Below are 16,213 nucleotides of genomic sequence, written 5' to 3'. Positions count from 1 at the left end.
ATTGTTTTCGATTGCCTGTTTGTTTTCATAGCTTTTATATCTATATGTTTTAATTGTAGATAGTAGCTGCATATGTATAATGAAGAGCCAATAGAAACGTGAAAAAAAAATACTTTGTTGCTTTTGTTTTACTTTGTTTATATTGAGGTGATCTAAAATACTTACAATTTTTCTCTTTTTTTCTGTTTTGGAACAAAGACATCTATAAATATCACGAATTATCTCCTTTGCGAGCTATAAGCTGGGATGCAAAATAACAACAACAGATATGAACTGTTTAGAAAACACACAAAAACACTTCGAGCAAGAAGATTTTTAATTGGTCTGAATGAGGATGCTTGATTCTCAGTTATCAGTTAAATTTTTTGGCGTTTTCTCAGCTATCAGTTCAGCCCACTTCTCAGATATCAGTAAATTTTTCAAGTGTCATATCTCAGCCAACAGTTAAAAAATGCAAATTTTGACCAATTCTTAGCTATCAGTAAAACCCCATACTGACCCTTTTTAGCACCCTTTTTTGTTCCTACTCTTCGCTCGACCAAACAGCCTACGAAAGTGCGCGAGGAAATCATTTAGTAGCCTGGGTATGTTGTAGCGCAGTTTCTGAGGGGACAGGTGGACCAGGCCTTGACCGAAACTAGAAATTCCTACCTGGGACAACTCTCTTCCATATAAACAGGCCCTTTGTCGACCCCTTGTTCGCTTGTTTGACTCACAGAAGACCGAAAATGGAGGGCTCGCATGGCTCAAAATGGCGGCTGATCGGGGAACAAGCATCTTATTTCATCTGTAGCGCTTATTCTGGCGCGCAAATGGAAAGCCGCATTTAAATTGTCTACTTCCGATGAATTAAAATTCGAAAATTCGAATCCAAGACCTCCAGATTTCAAGTCCGGCGCCACGCGACGCCCACTACTTGAAGTAAACTATAGACACAAGACAAGGCTGATGAATAAATCCCGATAAATGTATTGTTCTGTTCAAACTAAAAAAAGTTTACATAAAGGAATAATGCAGGTGGTTTTTATCTTACTACACAATACTTCTAAAATCTTGTTTTTCAATTACAAAACTTTTTTTTAAAAAAACTTCAAGTCTACAAAAACTGCTGGCTTAAAAATATCCATCTTAAATGTGCAAAATCACTACATTATTACCTCTTTCATAATAGAAACATGCGCGCTATTAAAACGGGCATAACTTAACCATTTGAGCGTTTTCGCATTTAAATAAATAGGTCACATTTAAATAGATAGCATTTTTTGGTATTTTTCCTAATTCTCCCGCTGAAAGCCGCAGGCCAAAGTTACAGCGGCTAAATAATCGTCCACAGAGTGTCGATGTCGCAGTGATCTTGGCATTCCCCAATTTTAGGCACCCCCGTCCCAAGATCCCTAGTGATCTTGGCATCCCCTCAGGGGATGCCAAGATCACTAACAGCGTTGAATACAGCAGACTGGGGCAAGTGAAGCAAACACTTCACTTGCCCCAGTCTGCTTTTAGTGATCTGGGCATCCCCTGAGGGGATGCCAAGATCACTAGGGATCTTGGGACGGGGGTGCCTAAAATTGGGGGATGAAAAGATCACTGCGACATCGACTCTCTCCACTGTCGGAATCATCGGAGGCCTGGTATTGAGTCATAAGGCTGGTGGTGGGCGAGGTACTGGGACTGAACGGAGGGCTCGCTGAGGCTGATATGCGCGGACGGACCATCACACTCACAGTTTGTGAAGCCGCGCACAGAAAACTGGCTTCCCTTTTTGAAGACTTCCGGTCTGATCGTACCACTGGGCGGAAACAAAGAAGGACTGGCTGCAAACGGAGGGTAGAATGGGCTCCAGGATGACGCTTGGTTCAATGGCGGGAACATGGCAGACGACGGCTGAAACATGGCTTGTGGGATGACGTCACAGTTGTCAAGCCGCGTTTTTTTAGCAGGGTGGGCTGGGGCAGGTTTGTTTTTGATCTCGTATTTGCGCCATCTTGCGCGGCGGTTTTGGAACCAAACCTGGAAATAAAAATGAATGAAGCTTGCGTGAATATAATGCACACTGCAGTACAATACTACAATAATAAAATATTGTCAACGAGGTTGTGTTATGTTAATGAAGTACCAAACTCTCAGGACGAACATAACAGTTTATGAAAAAAAAATTATTGGCCGATTTTGCTGAGTCTCGCGCATGGTTTAATGAATACAACTACCGTGATTCCCAGTAGGCACGCGCTATAGAGTAAATCGGTCAACTTGCTAAGCTTCGTACATAGAAAAAAAATATCCAACCCAACAATAACGTACAAACAACGTACTGCCGAAGATCTCGAGAAAATCACACTGGAAACTTGCTACATTTTGTTAGTGAGGTTTGAGTTTTAGAAGTCCTAGTAGCGAAATATTTAAACTGTCACGTGGGGACAGAAATTTCCTTTCTGGTTTCCGCGTGTCACGTCAGACGCTGTAATACTGATATGGTTTTAATGCACGGATAATTTATGCGAGGAACACGATTATCAACGGTAACGCACGCACACAGACGCCCCTCTCCGAATTTCCTTGACAAGAGCGTACGGCTGCACACAGGCTAACTGTGAGAACCTATGTCACTCTCTATACTCATCAACATTAGTGTTTCTATCTTATACCGTATTTTCTCAAATAAACACCAGGTCTCAAATAAACGCCGGGTTTCCAGGGAAGAGTTTTAAATAAAAATAAGATAAAACCCATGTTTAACTAAACGCCATGCTCGAATAAACTGCAGGAGTCAAATAAACGCCGAATCCAAGTTTGAAATAAACGTCGGGGCGTTTAATCAAAAAATATGGTTATTGCTTACAAACTGAGTTGGCAAGACAAGTCAGATAGACTCGTTCCCAGTCGCTCCCGAGGCGGTTTTGACTAGAACGCATTGCACCGCCTCATTCCGCCCCAGTCTTTTATCGCCTTTAGGAACAAATATGTAGGGACTGGGAACGAATCTGAAGACACTTGTTCCCAGCATGACATCATGTGACAACCTGTTTTCTCGGAATGTCTTGAAATACGCTATTTTTGCAAACTAGAAATTATAGAACAAACATTTGCAAACCTTATTTTTATCAGCTGCTAAAATGTGATTTTAACTTTCATTTTCTATGATGCTCACCCAAAATAAAATTTGCATAGTGTAATGTTTCGGTTGTAGTCAACTCGGCTTTTCCGTTGTTTGGTTTCTTAGGGTCAATGATTCAATGATAAAAATAATTTTAAAAAAATTAAATCTTCTAAAATCGTTTTTCCGGCTTTTCTTTGCCTTCCATGAAGAGGTTCTGGTTGAGGTTTAAATGATAGCTGAGAAGTGGTCAAAATTTTAATTGTCACCTGAGAAATGACGTTTTATTTAAAATGATTTCTCCTCACTTTAATTATGTGAATCAACAAATTGAACACCAAATGAAAGTCGCTTTGATCTTTTAACAAATTCTCCCAACTAATACGATAAGAAAATGTATAGGGATCAGTGAGAAGAATTTGTATGTCGATGTTGGGGCTGTAAGAGTCAACTGATAACTGAAATTCCAGCACCCACGTGTGATCTTTGTTGTACATCTCTCTATCATCTGCCTGAAATTCCTCCATGTTTGTTCGTGACGCCTCGGGTCTACCAAAATAACACTTGAGACAAATATTACAACTTTCGCTGGAGTTTCACTTCTTTCTGAATGTACAACCAAGGCATGATCTTCCTGTTTGTTTTCTACCTCATAAAGACAGAACTTTGTTGAACTTGATTTGAAGCTACGCGGCCAGAACAAAATATGTTTACATACTCGACATCGACCAGTCTCTAAATAAATCATTAACAAACGTTTTCAGTGTTAAAAAAACGGAAGGAAAAATGAATTCGCCGATCTCGTGTCAAAAAAAAAACCTGTGATACAGGTTTAAAAGCATCTCAAAATTTCAGTGTTTTTGGAAAATGAAAAATCTAAAACTGAAATCTAACTACAAAATGTCATTTTCTAACTTCCCACAGAAACGTCTGTTTTCAACGTTTTACGGATATCCGCTTTTTTAGTTTCCCAAGCTAACAGTATTAAATAAGCTTGACAGTAAAGTTCACTCTATTCACAAGCTGAGGAATAAGTTTACTCTACAAACAAGTTGAGGAATACGTGTTGGTCTTTATCAGTCATTTATTTCAACTGACGTTGGCGTGGTGAGTAAAACCTGCCTTGTATTGTATGCCTTTTTATAAGAGGGGGGGGGGCATTGTAAACATTGTGGTTAGCGGGATTGCGATTCTGGCCGATATTTGACGCGTTATTTCGCGGTATTGTATTTTTCAAACTTGCGGGATGAGTTTTATTTACGTTTTAGTCGACGAAAGTCAGTACAGTTTTGTACTGAAACTTTTTATCTTTTAGGTATTTCCGACCATTTTATGTTTTCTAGGTCTTTCTAAGATCGTTTCGGAAACAAGCTAAAATATTTGTGTTTTCTGTCACACGAGTTTCTTTTCATCGTTATGGCAAATGATTGTAAGCAGTCCTGCATTCACATTGTTTGAACGACCAGTGCCATTGTTCAGTTCGCGTTCCCGCCGCTCGCTTTGCTTAAATTTTGCTCTCGAGAAAACGAAACCGCCAGCTGATGCAAAATAACTATGCTTCATTGCGTTGCATGCTTGCCGAACAGCCGAGATTATCAATTCCAGTTAAGTAAAAGTCAGATCGCAGACCTTTCGTCGGCCTTAGTCGGTATGTTAACGTTTTGTCCATTGTGTTTTTACAAAAAGTGATTAGAGTTGAGCCCCTGACGAGTTTCTGGTTTTTCGGACGAGACTCATACAATCGTTTGACCATGCTACACTGAAATTAACACATGAACAAAAGAGACAGCAATTATATCAAACTTGAAAAAATGATACGGACAACAAACATTTACAGCCGGTCCATTTGCAGCGAAATTATACCACAGAAACGTTTGAAGTGCGGCAGATACGCAAAACGTTGAGCGAATTTGTCAGAAACATACAGTAGAACCCCGGTAACTCGAACTCTGAATGGAAACGATTGAATATTCACTTTGCAATGTTAATAGTTGATAGTTTACTGATTTTTCAGCACTCCACTATACAGTACAGTGCCAATTAAACTTATCTCGTCAGAAACTCTTCCACGATCATACATTTTTATGAAAAGAGTGAAAAATGACTGTCAAATACGTAATCGTTCGTTGCTCTAATTAAAATCAAATTGCTGTTGTGTTGTGGGCATCCGTGGCGAGTTGCAAAAAAACCGAATTGGAATTATCGGGGTAAATTTGACCCAAATTTTGATCAAGGGAAACGCAATTTAGTTCGAGTAAGCGGGGTATTCGAGTTATCCGAGTACGAGTTAACGAGTAAGTGGGTTCAAATCCAAGGGAAAGGGAAATAAGTTCGAGTTATCGAGGGTGGTTGAGTTATCCAACGATAGGTGCTACAGTTACTCAAACTCGGCGAGTTTGAGTAACTGTAGCACCTATCGTTGGATTTGCGTGCCCCTATTGAGGACCCCCCCTTTGTTTATTTTCACTTTTACGCTGACAATTACAGATTGAAGAAGAAGGCGTCATGATCAGCGAAGAAGAGTTCATAGCCATCTGTATAGCAGTAACTGTTGCCGTTTTCCTGCTTAACACCGGTCGTGCTCTGAAAGCAATCGAGTTATGCAAGGAATGTTTGGTTTTCCTTAATAACAAAGGGCTGAGCATAAAACAGCACCTAGGCAAAATAGTCTTCCGCAAGATCTATGAAACAATGTTCAATGCGTTCCGTAGTATCCACGATAACACAAATGCTTTAATATATGGCAAGAAACTTCTCGCCATTCACTGTGAGTTGGGTGACATTGTCCATGAAGGACGGCTTAGCATACGCCTGGCAAACATTTATTATAAACAAAATAAGTATGTTGAGGCAAAAGAACTTTATGAGAGAGCAATCCCTATCATGAGAGAAACTGGGGACAAAAGAGGAGAAGCAAACGCAAATGGAAACCTAGGAACTGTGTATCGATATCTTGGTGAACGTGTTAAGGCTAAAGAATATCTCGAGAAAGCACTTGCGATCAGCATGGAAATTGGTGACCGAGCAGGAGAAGCAGCACATTACGGAAAACTAGGAATTTTGTTTCAATCTCTCGGTGACTATGACAAGGCTAGAGAATATCTTGACAAAGCACTTGCAATCGACATCGAAATTGGTGACAAAGAGGGAGAAGCAACAAATTGCGAAAACTTAGGAATTGTGTTTCGATCTCTTGGTGACTATGCCAAGGCTAAAGAATATTTCGAGAAAGCACTTGCGATCAGCATGGAAATTGGTGACCGAGCAGGAGAAGCAGCACACTACGTAAACCTAGGAACTGTGTTTCAATCCCTCGGTGACTATGTCAAGGCTAAAGAATATCTCGAGAAAGCACTTGCGATCAACATGGAAATTTTTGACAGAGATGGAGAAGCAGCATGTTACGAAAACCTGGGAATAGTGTTTAGATCTCTCGGTGACTATGTCAAGGCTAAAGAATATCTCGAGAAAGCACTTGCGATCAGCGTGGAAATTAGAGACAGAGCAGGAGAAGCAACATGTTACACGAGCCTGGGAAATGTGTTTCAATCTCTCGGTGACTATGTCAAGGCTAAAGAATGTCTCGAGAAAGCACTTGTGATCAACATGGAATTTGGTGACAGAAAAGGAGAAGCAGCATGTTACGGAAACCTAGGAACTGTGTTTCAATATCTCGGTGACTATGTCAAGGCTAAAGAATATCTTGAGAAAGCAGTTGCGATCAACGTAGAAATTGGTAACAGAGCAGGAGAAGCATCATGTTATGGAAACCTAGGAGGTGTGCTTATATCTCTCGGCAACTTTGTCAAAGCTAAAGAACAATACGAGAAAGAACTTGCGATCAACAAGAAAATTGGTAACAGAGCAGGAGAAGTAGTATGTTACCAAAATCTGGGAGATGTGTACCTACTTCAAAGAAAGTTTAGAAAGAGTAAAGAATATCTGAAGAAAGCACTGGCAATGAATATTATCGTTGGCGACAGAGCCCTAGAAGCAAGACTTTACGGAAACCTTGGAAAGGTCGATCGATTGCTCGGGGATAATTTCAAGGCTAAAATGTTCTATGAAAAAGCACTTGAGATCGCAACTGAAATTGGTGACAAACAAGTAGAAGCAGCCATTTACTTTAACCTAGGAGATGTGTTTTTGTCACTCGCTGAATACGTCACAGCGGAAAAATATCTTGAGAAGGCACTTTCAATAAGTCAAGATATAAGAAACGGTGAAATTGAGTTTCACTGTTACTGTGAGCTTTCATTGACGAAACTATCGCAAGAAATGTTCCAGGAAGCTTATTACTACCTCTCACGAAGTATTGAAAAAAGCGAAGATTTGCGAGGTTTAAATTCAGACAGCGAAGAAATCAAGATTTCCTTAGCAGACACGCATGCTTTTCCCTACAAGAAGCTCAGCGCATTGTTTTGTGACACAGGAAATCCTGACAATGCTCTCTATGTTGTAGAGCTGGGACGGGCTAGAGCCCTAGCAGACTTGATGGCAACTCAGTATTCTGCTGAAACACACTTATCAGCTAACCCGCAATCATGGATTGGGATTGAAAATGTCATGACGAAAGAAAACAACTGCACTTGTCTGTACATTTCTTATAATGCTCAAACAGTGCTTTTGTGGATTCTCAAGTCAACCGGAGTCATTTCTTTCCGAAAGATGACAGTGGATAAAAACACTCTTTACAAAAGATTAGCACAGCCAGCTAAAAATTTGGACGAATTTTTTGCTATCATGGCTAAAAAGTTTCGGAGCTTTGGTATTTTACCCGAGGAGGTCTGCGAAGATCGATCTTTAAATGGCGTCGAGCCAGCTGAATCTGATTGTTCTCTGGAAGAGAACCACGCAGCTTTGCGACATGCTAAGGATGAGGAAAATCCCGAACCGAGTTTAACTTTGTTCCACGAAATGCTCATCAATCCTTTGTCCGACTTACTTCAAGACCATGGAATCATCATTGTTCCCGATCGCAACTTGTACCGTGTTCCATTTGCAGCTTTACTGGATGGAAATGGAAAATATTTATCGGAGACTTTCAGGATCCGCATCATTCCTTCAATGACGACTCTCAAACTCATTCAGGACAGTCCTGCAGACTATCACAGTCAGACTGGTGCTCTGATAGTGGGTGATCCTGATGTTGGTGAGGTGATTTACTGCGGAAGTACCAATAGAAACTTTATACCATTGCCTGGAGCAAGAAAGGAAGCAGAGATGATTGGACGACTGCTGGGCGTTCAGCCTTTGTTAGGACAACACGAAACAAAGCAGGCAGTATTTCAAAGGATAGATTCAGTGAGTCTGATACATTTTGCTGCACATGGTAGCGCTGAAAGAGGAGAAATTGCGCTTGCCCCGCCAAGCTCTACTACTGGGATTCCACTAGAAGATGACTACCTTTTGAAAATGTCTGACATTTCAAAAGTTCAACTGCGAGCTAAGCTGGTAGTACTAAGTTGTTGTCACAGTGGCCGTGGACAAATTAGAGCCGAGGGAGCTGTTGGAATCGCTCGCGCGTTCTTAGGATCCGGTGCACGCTCAGTGTTGGTGGCACTGTGGGCCTTAGAAGACAGTGCAACAAAGCAGTTCATGAGCTGTTTCTACCATCACCTTGTTCGTGGGGAAAGCGCCAGTGAATCACTTTACAGGGCCATGAAGTGGATGAGAGATAGAAAGTGGTGGAGAGGTAACAAAACTCCCGAGGTTTCCGAGTGGGCACCGTTTATGCTGATTGGAGATAACGTGACATTTGACTTCAAAAAGTAAGGTAAGTTAAAAATAGCAAAGAAAAAATTTCATGGTTTTGGTTAATTGATTGCATATGTAAGTTAAATCAGGTCTAAAAATTGGATCATTTTTTTTATACCAAACACGTTTCTTAGGTGATCAAATCTTATTCTTATGATCTGCCTCCAAATAAAAGGTGGTTTATTTCAAAAGCTCCCTGTCTATTTTATCAAATTTGATGTATAATATAAGTAGCCTTTTAAGATTATGAGTCCAGTTCAGTCCTTTTTTTTTACTATCGATAGGACAGTGCTGGAAGTCCAAATATAAAGGAGTGTGTCGGCCTCACGACTTCACTACCGGCTGGGATAAGAGATTGGAACTTTTATTTATTTATTTTTTTTTTACTGCTTTTGCTCTATAAAATGACTAAAAAGAAATTTCTTACACAATTTTTAGGTTAGTTTCTCGATCAATTTTGTTAAAATTCTGAATTGTCTTTTTTGGTCTTGTAGGAAAACCGACGTAATCAATGGAGGACTCCATGAAGACAAAATCAAGGACTAAGCTGAGGAACTTCTGCGATTACAGTGTAAAGTAACAGAAAAGCGTTGATTTTCATGTACGAACACTTTATGTAAAAGACGTACCTTTTTTATCGCATTCAAGAATATCAAGCATTAGTTTAAACTGATTTTAAGGCGATTTTTTTCCAAAATAATTGAAAATATCTTGTACGTAAGAATCGAGAACGTGAGAACATTCAAAGTTAAAATATTAGGATAATAAACTTAACCGGGAAGGTGGGTGGGGGGGGGGGGGAGGGAGGGAGGAGGAGGGACTGTTTTACTTTCGAGCAGCTTTTTGTGGTTTGAGCAATTTCGAAATCGAAGATTTCCGAAGATTGTCCGAGTGTTTTTCAAAGGCCTTACGAACGTTTCCGAGCATTTTGTGAACTTTTCCGAAAACTAACAATCTTCGCCAAAGATTTCCGCCTTTTAGCCTTAAAATGTTATTTAGATACTTATGTTTTAGTGAACTTGCATAAAAAATACTAAAAACGTATATTTGGAGAACGTTTCGGAGCAATTCTTGAGTATTTTTTTGGGGAAATTCCTAGCATATTTGGGACAGCATAAGGGGTGGGGAAGACTTATTAATCAGATAGTTATATTGTAGGAAAACAAGTTGTTGATTGTTTTCGATGTAAGAAAGAATTTAATCCTGGGGACGGCCTCCCACATGAAAAGGACGGGGAAGTTGGTTGTCTCGCTTAAGGATGTGAATTAAGGATTTCGGTCTCAGCTTGACCGCTCAGGACAAACAACAACAATTTTAGCCGTCGATGTCGATTTAAGAGTTGCTTGTGAAGAAAAGAAACGCCTTCAAACTTTATTGCTTGTCTATACCGATCAGACATGAAAAATGATATCTTTAATTAAGGGGTCAGATCAGAAAAAGCTTGAGCCACACCCAGATTGAACTTGTTTAGGAGTTTGAGTCAAATATTTAGGAGTCATGAATGGTCCTTCAAAATTGTGCAGTGCTCGCAAAACTAGGCTTCTGTTCAAAAGGCTCGCGAAATTTTAGTGAGTGCTTTTTTGCGTGTGCTTGCGTATTTTAAAAGTGCTCGCATGCTCAGTCAGTTTTAAGCGGAGGAAGCTTTTTAAAAAGTGCGCTTTGGTTGCAAGGCCTCGTGCTCGCAAAGAAAAACGCTGTGCTTGGATGATCGCAAAGTAAATTGGTTACTCCTATATTTCCATCGATCAGCTCCGTCCTTTCAGATAAGAGTCGCCCACCAGGAAGCTTGACGTTACTTAAACTTTAAATTAGAGTTACTGTATTTATTCGATTAAGGGCCCAACCTCGAATAAGCGCCCACCCTCTAAAAAATGAAGTGCACGAGAGGAGTAAAATTGACTAAATACTACCAAGAGACTACCCCGAAGACTGAGCTTTCTTAGTAAATAACAGCAACTTTCAATGACAGTTAAAATTCAGCTTTGGTACGTCGTCACGTTTCGTTATTATTTACTGTATTCTTGCAATATAAGCGTACTACTTGCTTAAAATATTGAAAATTTAATAAGCGCCGACCTCAAATAAGCGCCCACTCTCAAGGTTCAAAAATTTAATAAGCACCCAGGGCGCTTAATCGAATAAATACGGTTTATACAAAATAGAACTAATTGCAGTTTTTTTTTTACATTTTCGTGTTTAATTCTACTTTCTTACTCACCTTGCCAATTTTCAATCCATTACGAACATCAGAAGTCGTTTTATTTTAACGTTTATTTCCGATAATTTACGGCCGCCATTAAACAACCTTGTTCCAAGGCTTGGTTGCGAATAGGGAGAAAATGACGTCAAAGACTAGCCTCACGGGTTGAAATTATAAAAACACAAAATGTATTGAAAATCACGCGAAAAGCAACAAAAACTTTGGGCTTGTTTTTCGTGCAATTTTCTATGCTGATTGTTATTATAATTCTAACCCGTGAGGTATTTTAGCCTTTGACGTCATTTTCTTCCTTTTCGCAACCAAGCTTTGGAACAAGGTTGATTAATGGCGGCCGTAAATTCTATGGATTAAATGTTATAATAAAACGACTTCTGATGTTCGTAATAGATTGAAATTTGGCAAGGTGAGTAAGAAAGTCTAATTGTTCACGACATGTAAAAAAATAGAAATCAAAAATTTGATCATAGTAGCACTTTAAGAAGAACAATAGAGAAACTATACATTACGAGAAGTGTCAACCTTTATTGATTTATTTAGCATAGAATTGTCGCACCTGCTTAAAAAAAATAGATTAAATGCGATAAAATTATACATAGAAGAATACCCGGCATTACATCAAAATTGTAATTGTTTTCCTGTTAGCTAAGTTGTTCCGATTTCCTATTAGTTTTCAAAGTTTTTTTTATGTATAAGTCTATATTTAAGATAGTAATTGCACATGTATAATGAAGTGCCAATAAAATAAGTTGTGAAAACTAAATGTTATTTCTTTATTACATCACCGTGACAAGTTTCATACATCAGTCACATAGCGTCACAAGTCCCATGCATAAAAAAAAAAACCTTCGAGCAAGAAGTTTTTTTAGCTTGCTTTATGTTCCTACTCTTTTTTCGACCAACCTGCCTACGAAAGTGCGAAAGGAAATCCTTTAGTAACCCGGGTGCCATAGGTTTTGTAACGACGTTTCTGGGGGGAGGGATCGGCCAGGCTTTGACCGAACCTAAAACATTCCTACCTATAAACAGGCCCTTAGCCGCTTGTTTGACTTACAGCAGACCACTATGAAAGGAGGGCTCGCACGAGTTAAAAATCAAAATGGCGGCCGATTAGGAAACGAGTGCCTCTTATGGTCTTATATCACCTACAGCGCTAGATCTGGTGCGCAATAGAAAGCAACAAGTCCCCCAGATTACAAGTTCGGCGTCACGCTGCACCCACAAGTAGAAGTAAACTATAGACACAATGGCGAAGGCTGATGAATAAATCCCGATAACTTAATTTTTTATTGTAAAACTTAGTTAACATATGAGAATAACGCGGATGTGTTTTATCTTACTACGTAATGCGTCTAAAAGTTAATTTTTACCAAAAAAAACCCAGAACTTTTAGGAAACTAGAAGTCAAATGATTTTCTAAATGTAGAAAGTCACTTAAGTATTCAGCCTATAAATTGTCTCAGCTAGTTAAGAGGTTTCACATTTACATAAAAAGTTCGATGTTTTATGACCGTCTTGGCTTTTTTTCTTCCTAATTTTCACGCTGAAAACCGCTCACCAAAGTTACAGCGGCTAAATAATCGTCCACAGAGTGTAGACTCTCTCCACTGTCCGAATCATGGGAGGCCTGGTGCTGAGTGATGAAGCTGGTGGTGGGCGAGGTCCTGGGACTGAACGGAGGGCTCACTGAAGCTGATACACGCGGAAGGACCATCACACTGACAGGTTGTGAAGCAGCGCACGGGAAACTGGCTTCTCTTTTGAGGACTTCCGGTCTGAACGTGCCACTGGGCGGAAACAAAGACGTACTGGCTGCAAACGGAGGGTAGAATGGGCTCCAGGGTCTGAATGACGGTTGGTTAAAGGGCGGGAAAATGGCAGACGACGGCTGGAACATGGCTTGTGGGATGACGTCACCGGTGTCTAGGCGCGCCTTTGAAGCAGGGTGGGCTGGGGCAGGTTTGTTTTTGATCTCGTGTTTGCGCCATCTTGCGCGGCGGTTTTGGAACCAAACCTGAAGATAAAAATGAACAAATTTTGCGTTAATATAATGCACTCTGCACTACAATACTACAATATCAAAATATTGTCAACGAGGTTGTGTTATGTTAATGAAGTACCAAACTCTCAGGACGAACATAACAGTTTATGAATAAAAATCATCGGCCGATTTTGCTGAGTTTCGCGCATGGTTTGATGAATACAACTACCGTGATTCCCTGCAGGCACGCGCTATAGAGGGAATCGGGTAACTTGCTAAGCTTCGAACATAGAAAAAAATATTCAACCCAACAGCGCGACTCAGTTATGACATGAACTACTAAACGCCGATTTAAGCTAAAATTAGAAAAAACACAGCATTTGACTTAATATCTCTTATCCAAATTTTTTTCAACGAACTGTTTATGATAATCTCGCTAAAAGTAAACCAGCTTGTGGACATTTTCAAAGTCGTTCACCTCTTGTTTCTGGTTTACGTTTTTTGCGCTCTGCGCTCTGTAACCTCGACTTGTAAGCATGTCTGCGGCGCATAGAGAATATTTACGTAGAGTTACGAAACGAACAGAAACTTCCTTGACTTGTAAACTTTACATTAGTAAGTTAACAATGACTTTAAATGCGAACTGTTGAATTCATTCTTCCGTAGGGGATATCACAGATTTTTGGACTAAATTGTTTTGAAATACTGAAGTAGTAGCTAACTTTACCCATGACTAATCTTTGCACATTTAACTGAAGATATAGCCTTTATCTGGGGATAGAAATCAAACTTCGGCAATAAATATCGATTTTTTTGGAGGCGCGTGGAAACAACTTGAAAACGTTGGCTAACGATTTCAAACTGCAATCCATTTTCATCCGAGCCATCCGCAGCCAAATGCGCTTTTAAAACAGTTTTAGTGCTCTAAAACCCCGGGGGGGGGGGGGGGGCTACTCCCATAAATTTCGGATAGGGGTGTGCAGCCAAGGTTCTTAAACCCTGACCCTATTTAAGGATAAAGAAAGCGAAAATTGATACCCTTTTTCAGGCCCAAACCCAAGGGGAGGAGAAGCGTTACGTGACGACCCAAATAACGGCTAACCGCGCACGGCGAGACACAAATCTTAATAAAATAGCTTTTCTAATACCTGAACAGAAAATTCAGTTTTTAGATATCTTTTTTTTTCGATTAGCTGGCGTTTATTTTAGCTTATAGAATTGAGGTACCTATCTAAGGATCACACCGGGAACACATTGCCAAAAGGAGCAAAAATGATACCCTATTTAAGGACCGAGAACCTCAAAAACCCTACCCTATCGGGCGGCACATACCTATATAGGCCACATATGGGAGACCCCCCCCCCCCCCCCGGGTCTAAAACAGCAATTGTCAATAAAAATGGACCATTATTTTTAAGTTTCTTACGACGCAAATATAAATTTTGGCTGTTCAAAAATCTACCGTAGCTATAATTCGTGACATAGTCATCATAGTCCCTTTAACGAACGAGCGCGAATCAATAAACCATCTTACCTGAATTCTGTCCTCTCCGATGTTTAGTTCTCGCGCAAGATCTTCGCGTATCTGGATGCCCGGGAATTTTTCGTTTTCAAATGATTCCTCCAATCGATCAAGTTGTTCGTCTGTGAACGCTGTTCGGCGGCGTCTTTGTCGCGATCTGTCACCTAAAGAAAAAAAATAGCCGTTAAAAACTAATAACAGAAAGAAAACTGTATTTAGCAGCGAACATGCAATTAACTTGAGCAACTCAAGTCTACATATTTACTACATTGTTGCGCATAAGTTGCTGTTCACTCAAACACGAAGAATTCTGTTTTAAATGTAAGTTTGTGAAGAGTGAAAACTTGAATACTATGAATTCTTACTTACGAAGAGTTATGTATTTGAAACTTGTCACAATTAAAAGTTCTTCAAACAAGCGTAAATCGAGGGAGATATCGTCGCTCTGGCGAATATTAGCTGTGAAAGGTAGAAACGTTCACAACACGGCATGCGTTCAACTTTTTAAGCCGTTTTTTAATTTAGAGTTTTTATACCAGAGACGCGCTAGCTACCAGTCGAGATGAGCTACATGTACATTTCGTTATTGGGCTTGAACGACGTACTACGAAAGGCAGCTAGTCTAGACGCGTCTAAGGCGTCCTACTGGCCCGTCTTAATACTATAGACGCGTAACCAGACGAATTTCAAAATGTTTGCCCCTTTCCGCACGGTAACGCGTCTCGAGTATAAAACAGCTACATGTATTTGTTTTCCGCCCTCGTGAAAGATTCTTAAAGTCTTCCTTATTCCTGAAAGAATACTCTGAATACTGTTTTAATTGTTAAAACAATTCTAAATTAGTTACTTACAGTCATTTTCCGGGGCCGGTCTTTTGGAGTTCTTTCTTGAAGTCATTCTGGATCTGATGAAATTTAAAGTTTAGTGGATGCTAGCAGCAAGCGATGTTCTCAAGACACAAATAGGAGGTGAATGGACAGCTAAGCGATTCATTCATTTATATAGCAATGGACGCGCGTCGTTCTATTGTGGGCGGGCACACAAACATAAACACACAATAAACTTGTTACTGACTTCATTAGTAAATCATATCTCACCTCTATTGTTACTTACTTGTGATTTTTTTCTATTGTTATGCACTAACTTGCACGTAAACTGAACTAATTGTTTTCTATTGTTTTTGACAAATTTGCAAACCCAGCATTTTGACAAAAAATCTAATGTGTTTATGTGAAGTTCTTTTTACAGCAAACCTTCAACGTTTACAACACCTTTTATTTAATCTGAGTTCAAATACTTCTCCAATCTAGTTTAAACTCTGGGAACTCGAATAAGTGGCGTTGAAAATGCATTAACGTGCTCGCGAAGGTCGCAAAAATAATTTCTTACTTGTTGGCTCGCTTCTTTATTAAATTCTTGCACTTTTTCCGTCATTCAAAGCGCGCTTTAATTTGTTTTTAAAGTAGGGAACTTAACATAATTTCGCTCAAGCGTTTGCTGACACAAGGCGCGCGAATCAAGGCGAACTTTTCAATGGCTTCAAGGAAGGAAAGTGACAGCATTTCATAGGCTTTTTAGGGTACAATTTTTCTGTCAGTCATTTTGTGCGTAGCGCTAAACTGTTGTTTTTGACAAGGGGGT

General features: G+C 39.8%; 2 protein-coding genes across 3 annotated transcripts; one reads left to right on the top strand and one right to left on the bottom strand.

Moving 5' to 3' along the window:
* Positions 1–1,601: 1,601 nt before the first annotated feature.
* Positions 1,602–15,823, bottom strand: LOC144629191 (uncharacterized). 2 transcript variants are annotated; one of them, XM_078487409.1, is made up of 3 exons: positions 15,424–15,823; positions 14,585–14,736; positions 1,602–2,010 (listed from the first exon to the last, which is right to left on the bottom strand). In XM_078487409.1, the coding sequence occupies exons 1-3, from the start codon at positions 15,467–15,469 to the stop codon at positions 1,618–1,620; spliced, it is 591 nt and encodes a 196-aa protein (XP_078343535.1). In that variant the 5' UTR covers positions 15,470–15,823; the 3' UTR covers positions 1,602–1,617. The 2 variants fall into 2 exon arrangements, with proteins under 2 accessions (XP_078343535.1, XP_078343534.1); XM_078487408.1 differs by lacking the exon at positions 1,602–2,010 and adding an exon at positions 12,601–13,083.
* Positions 7,531–9,582, top strand: LOC144628936 (tetratricopeptide repeat protein 28-like). Its single transcript, XM_078487057.1, has 2 exons — positions 7,531–8,870; positions 9,346–9,582. The coding sequence occupies exon 1, from the start codon at positions 7,589–7,591 to the stop codon at positions 8,867–8,869; it is 1,281 nt and encodes a 426-aa protein (XP_078343183.1). The 5' UTR covers positions 7,531–7,588; the 3' UTR covers position 8,870; positions 9,346–9,582.
* Positions 15,824–16,213: the final 390 nt, after the last annotated feature.

The sequence above is a fragment of the Oculina patagonica genome, chromosome 10 (genome assembly GCF_052425735.1).
Source record: "Oculina patagonica isolate OP01 chromosome 10, crgOcupat, whole genome shotgun sequence".
NCBI classification, from domain to species: Eukaryota; Metazoa; Cnidaria; class Anthozoa; order Scleractinia; family Oculinidae; genus Oculina; species Oculina patagonica.
Note: the sequence above shows the minus strand (reverse complement) of the source record. Positions and strands in the feature narration are given on the sequence as shown.

What these genes read in the sequence shown, in the direction of transcription:
- LOC144628936 (XM_078487057.1), top strand. Translation starts at nt 7,589, where the DNA reads ATGGCAACTCAGTATTCTGCTGAAACACACTTATCAGCTAACCCGCAA.
- LOC144629191 (XM_078487408.1), bottom strand. Translation starts at nt 15,469, where the DNA reads ATGACTTCAAGAAAGAACTCCAAAAGACCGGCCCCGGAAAATGACT. An exon ending in ACCGGCCCCGGAAAATGACT is followed by an intron (nt 14,737 to 15,423) that starts GTAAGTAACTAA and finishes TTTTTTCTTTAG; the next exon opens with GTGACAGATCGCGACAAAGA. An exon ending in TCGGAGAGGACAGAATTCAG is followed by an intron (nt 13,084 to 14,584) that starts GTAAGATGGTTT and finishes TTTTATCTTCAG; the next exon opens with GTTTGGTTCCAAAACCGCCG.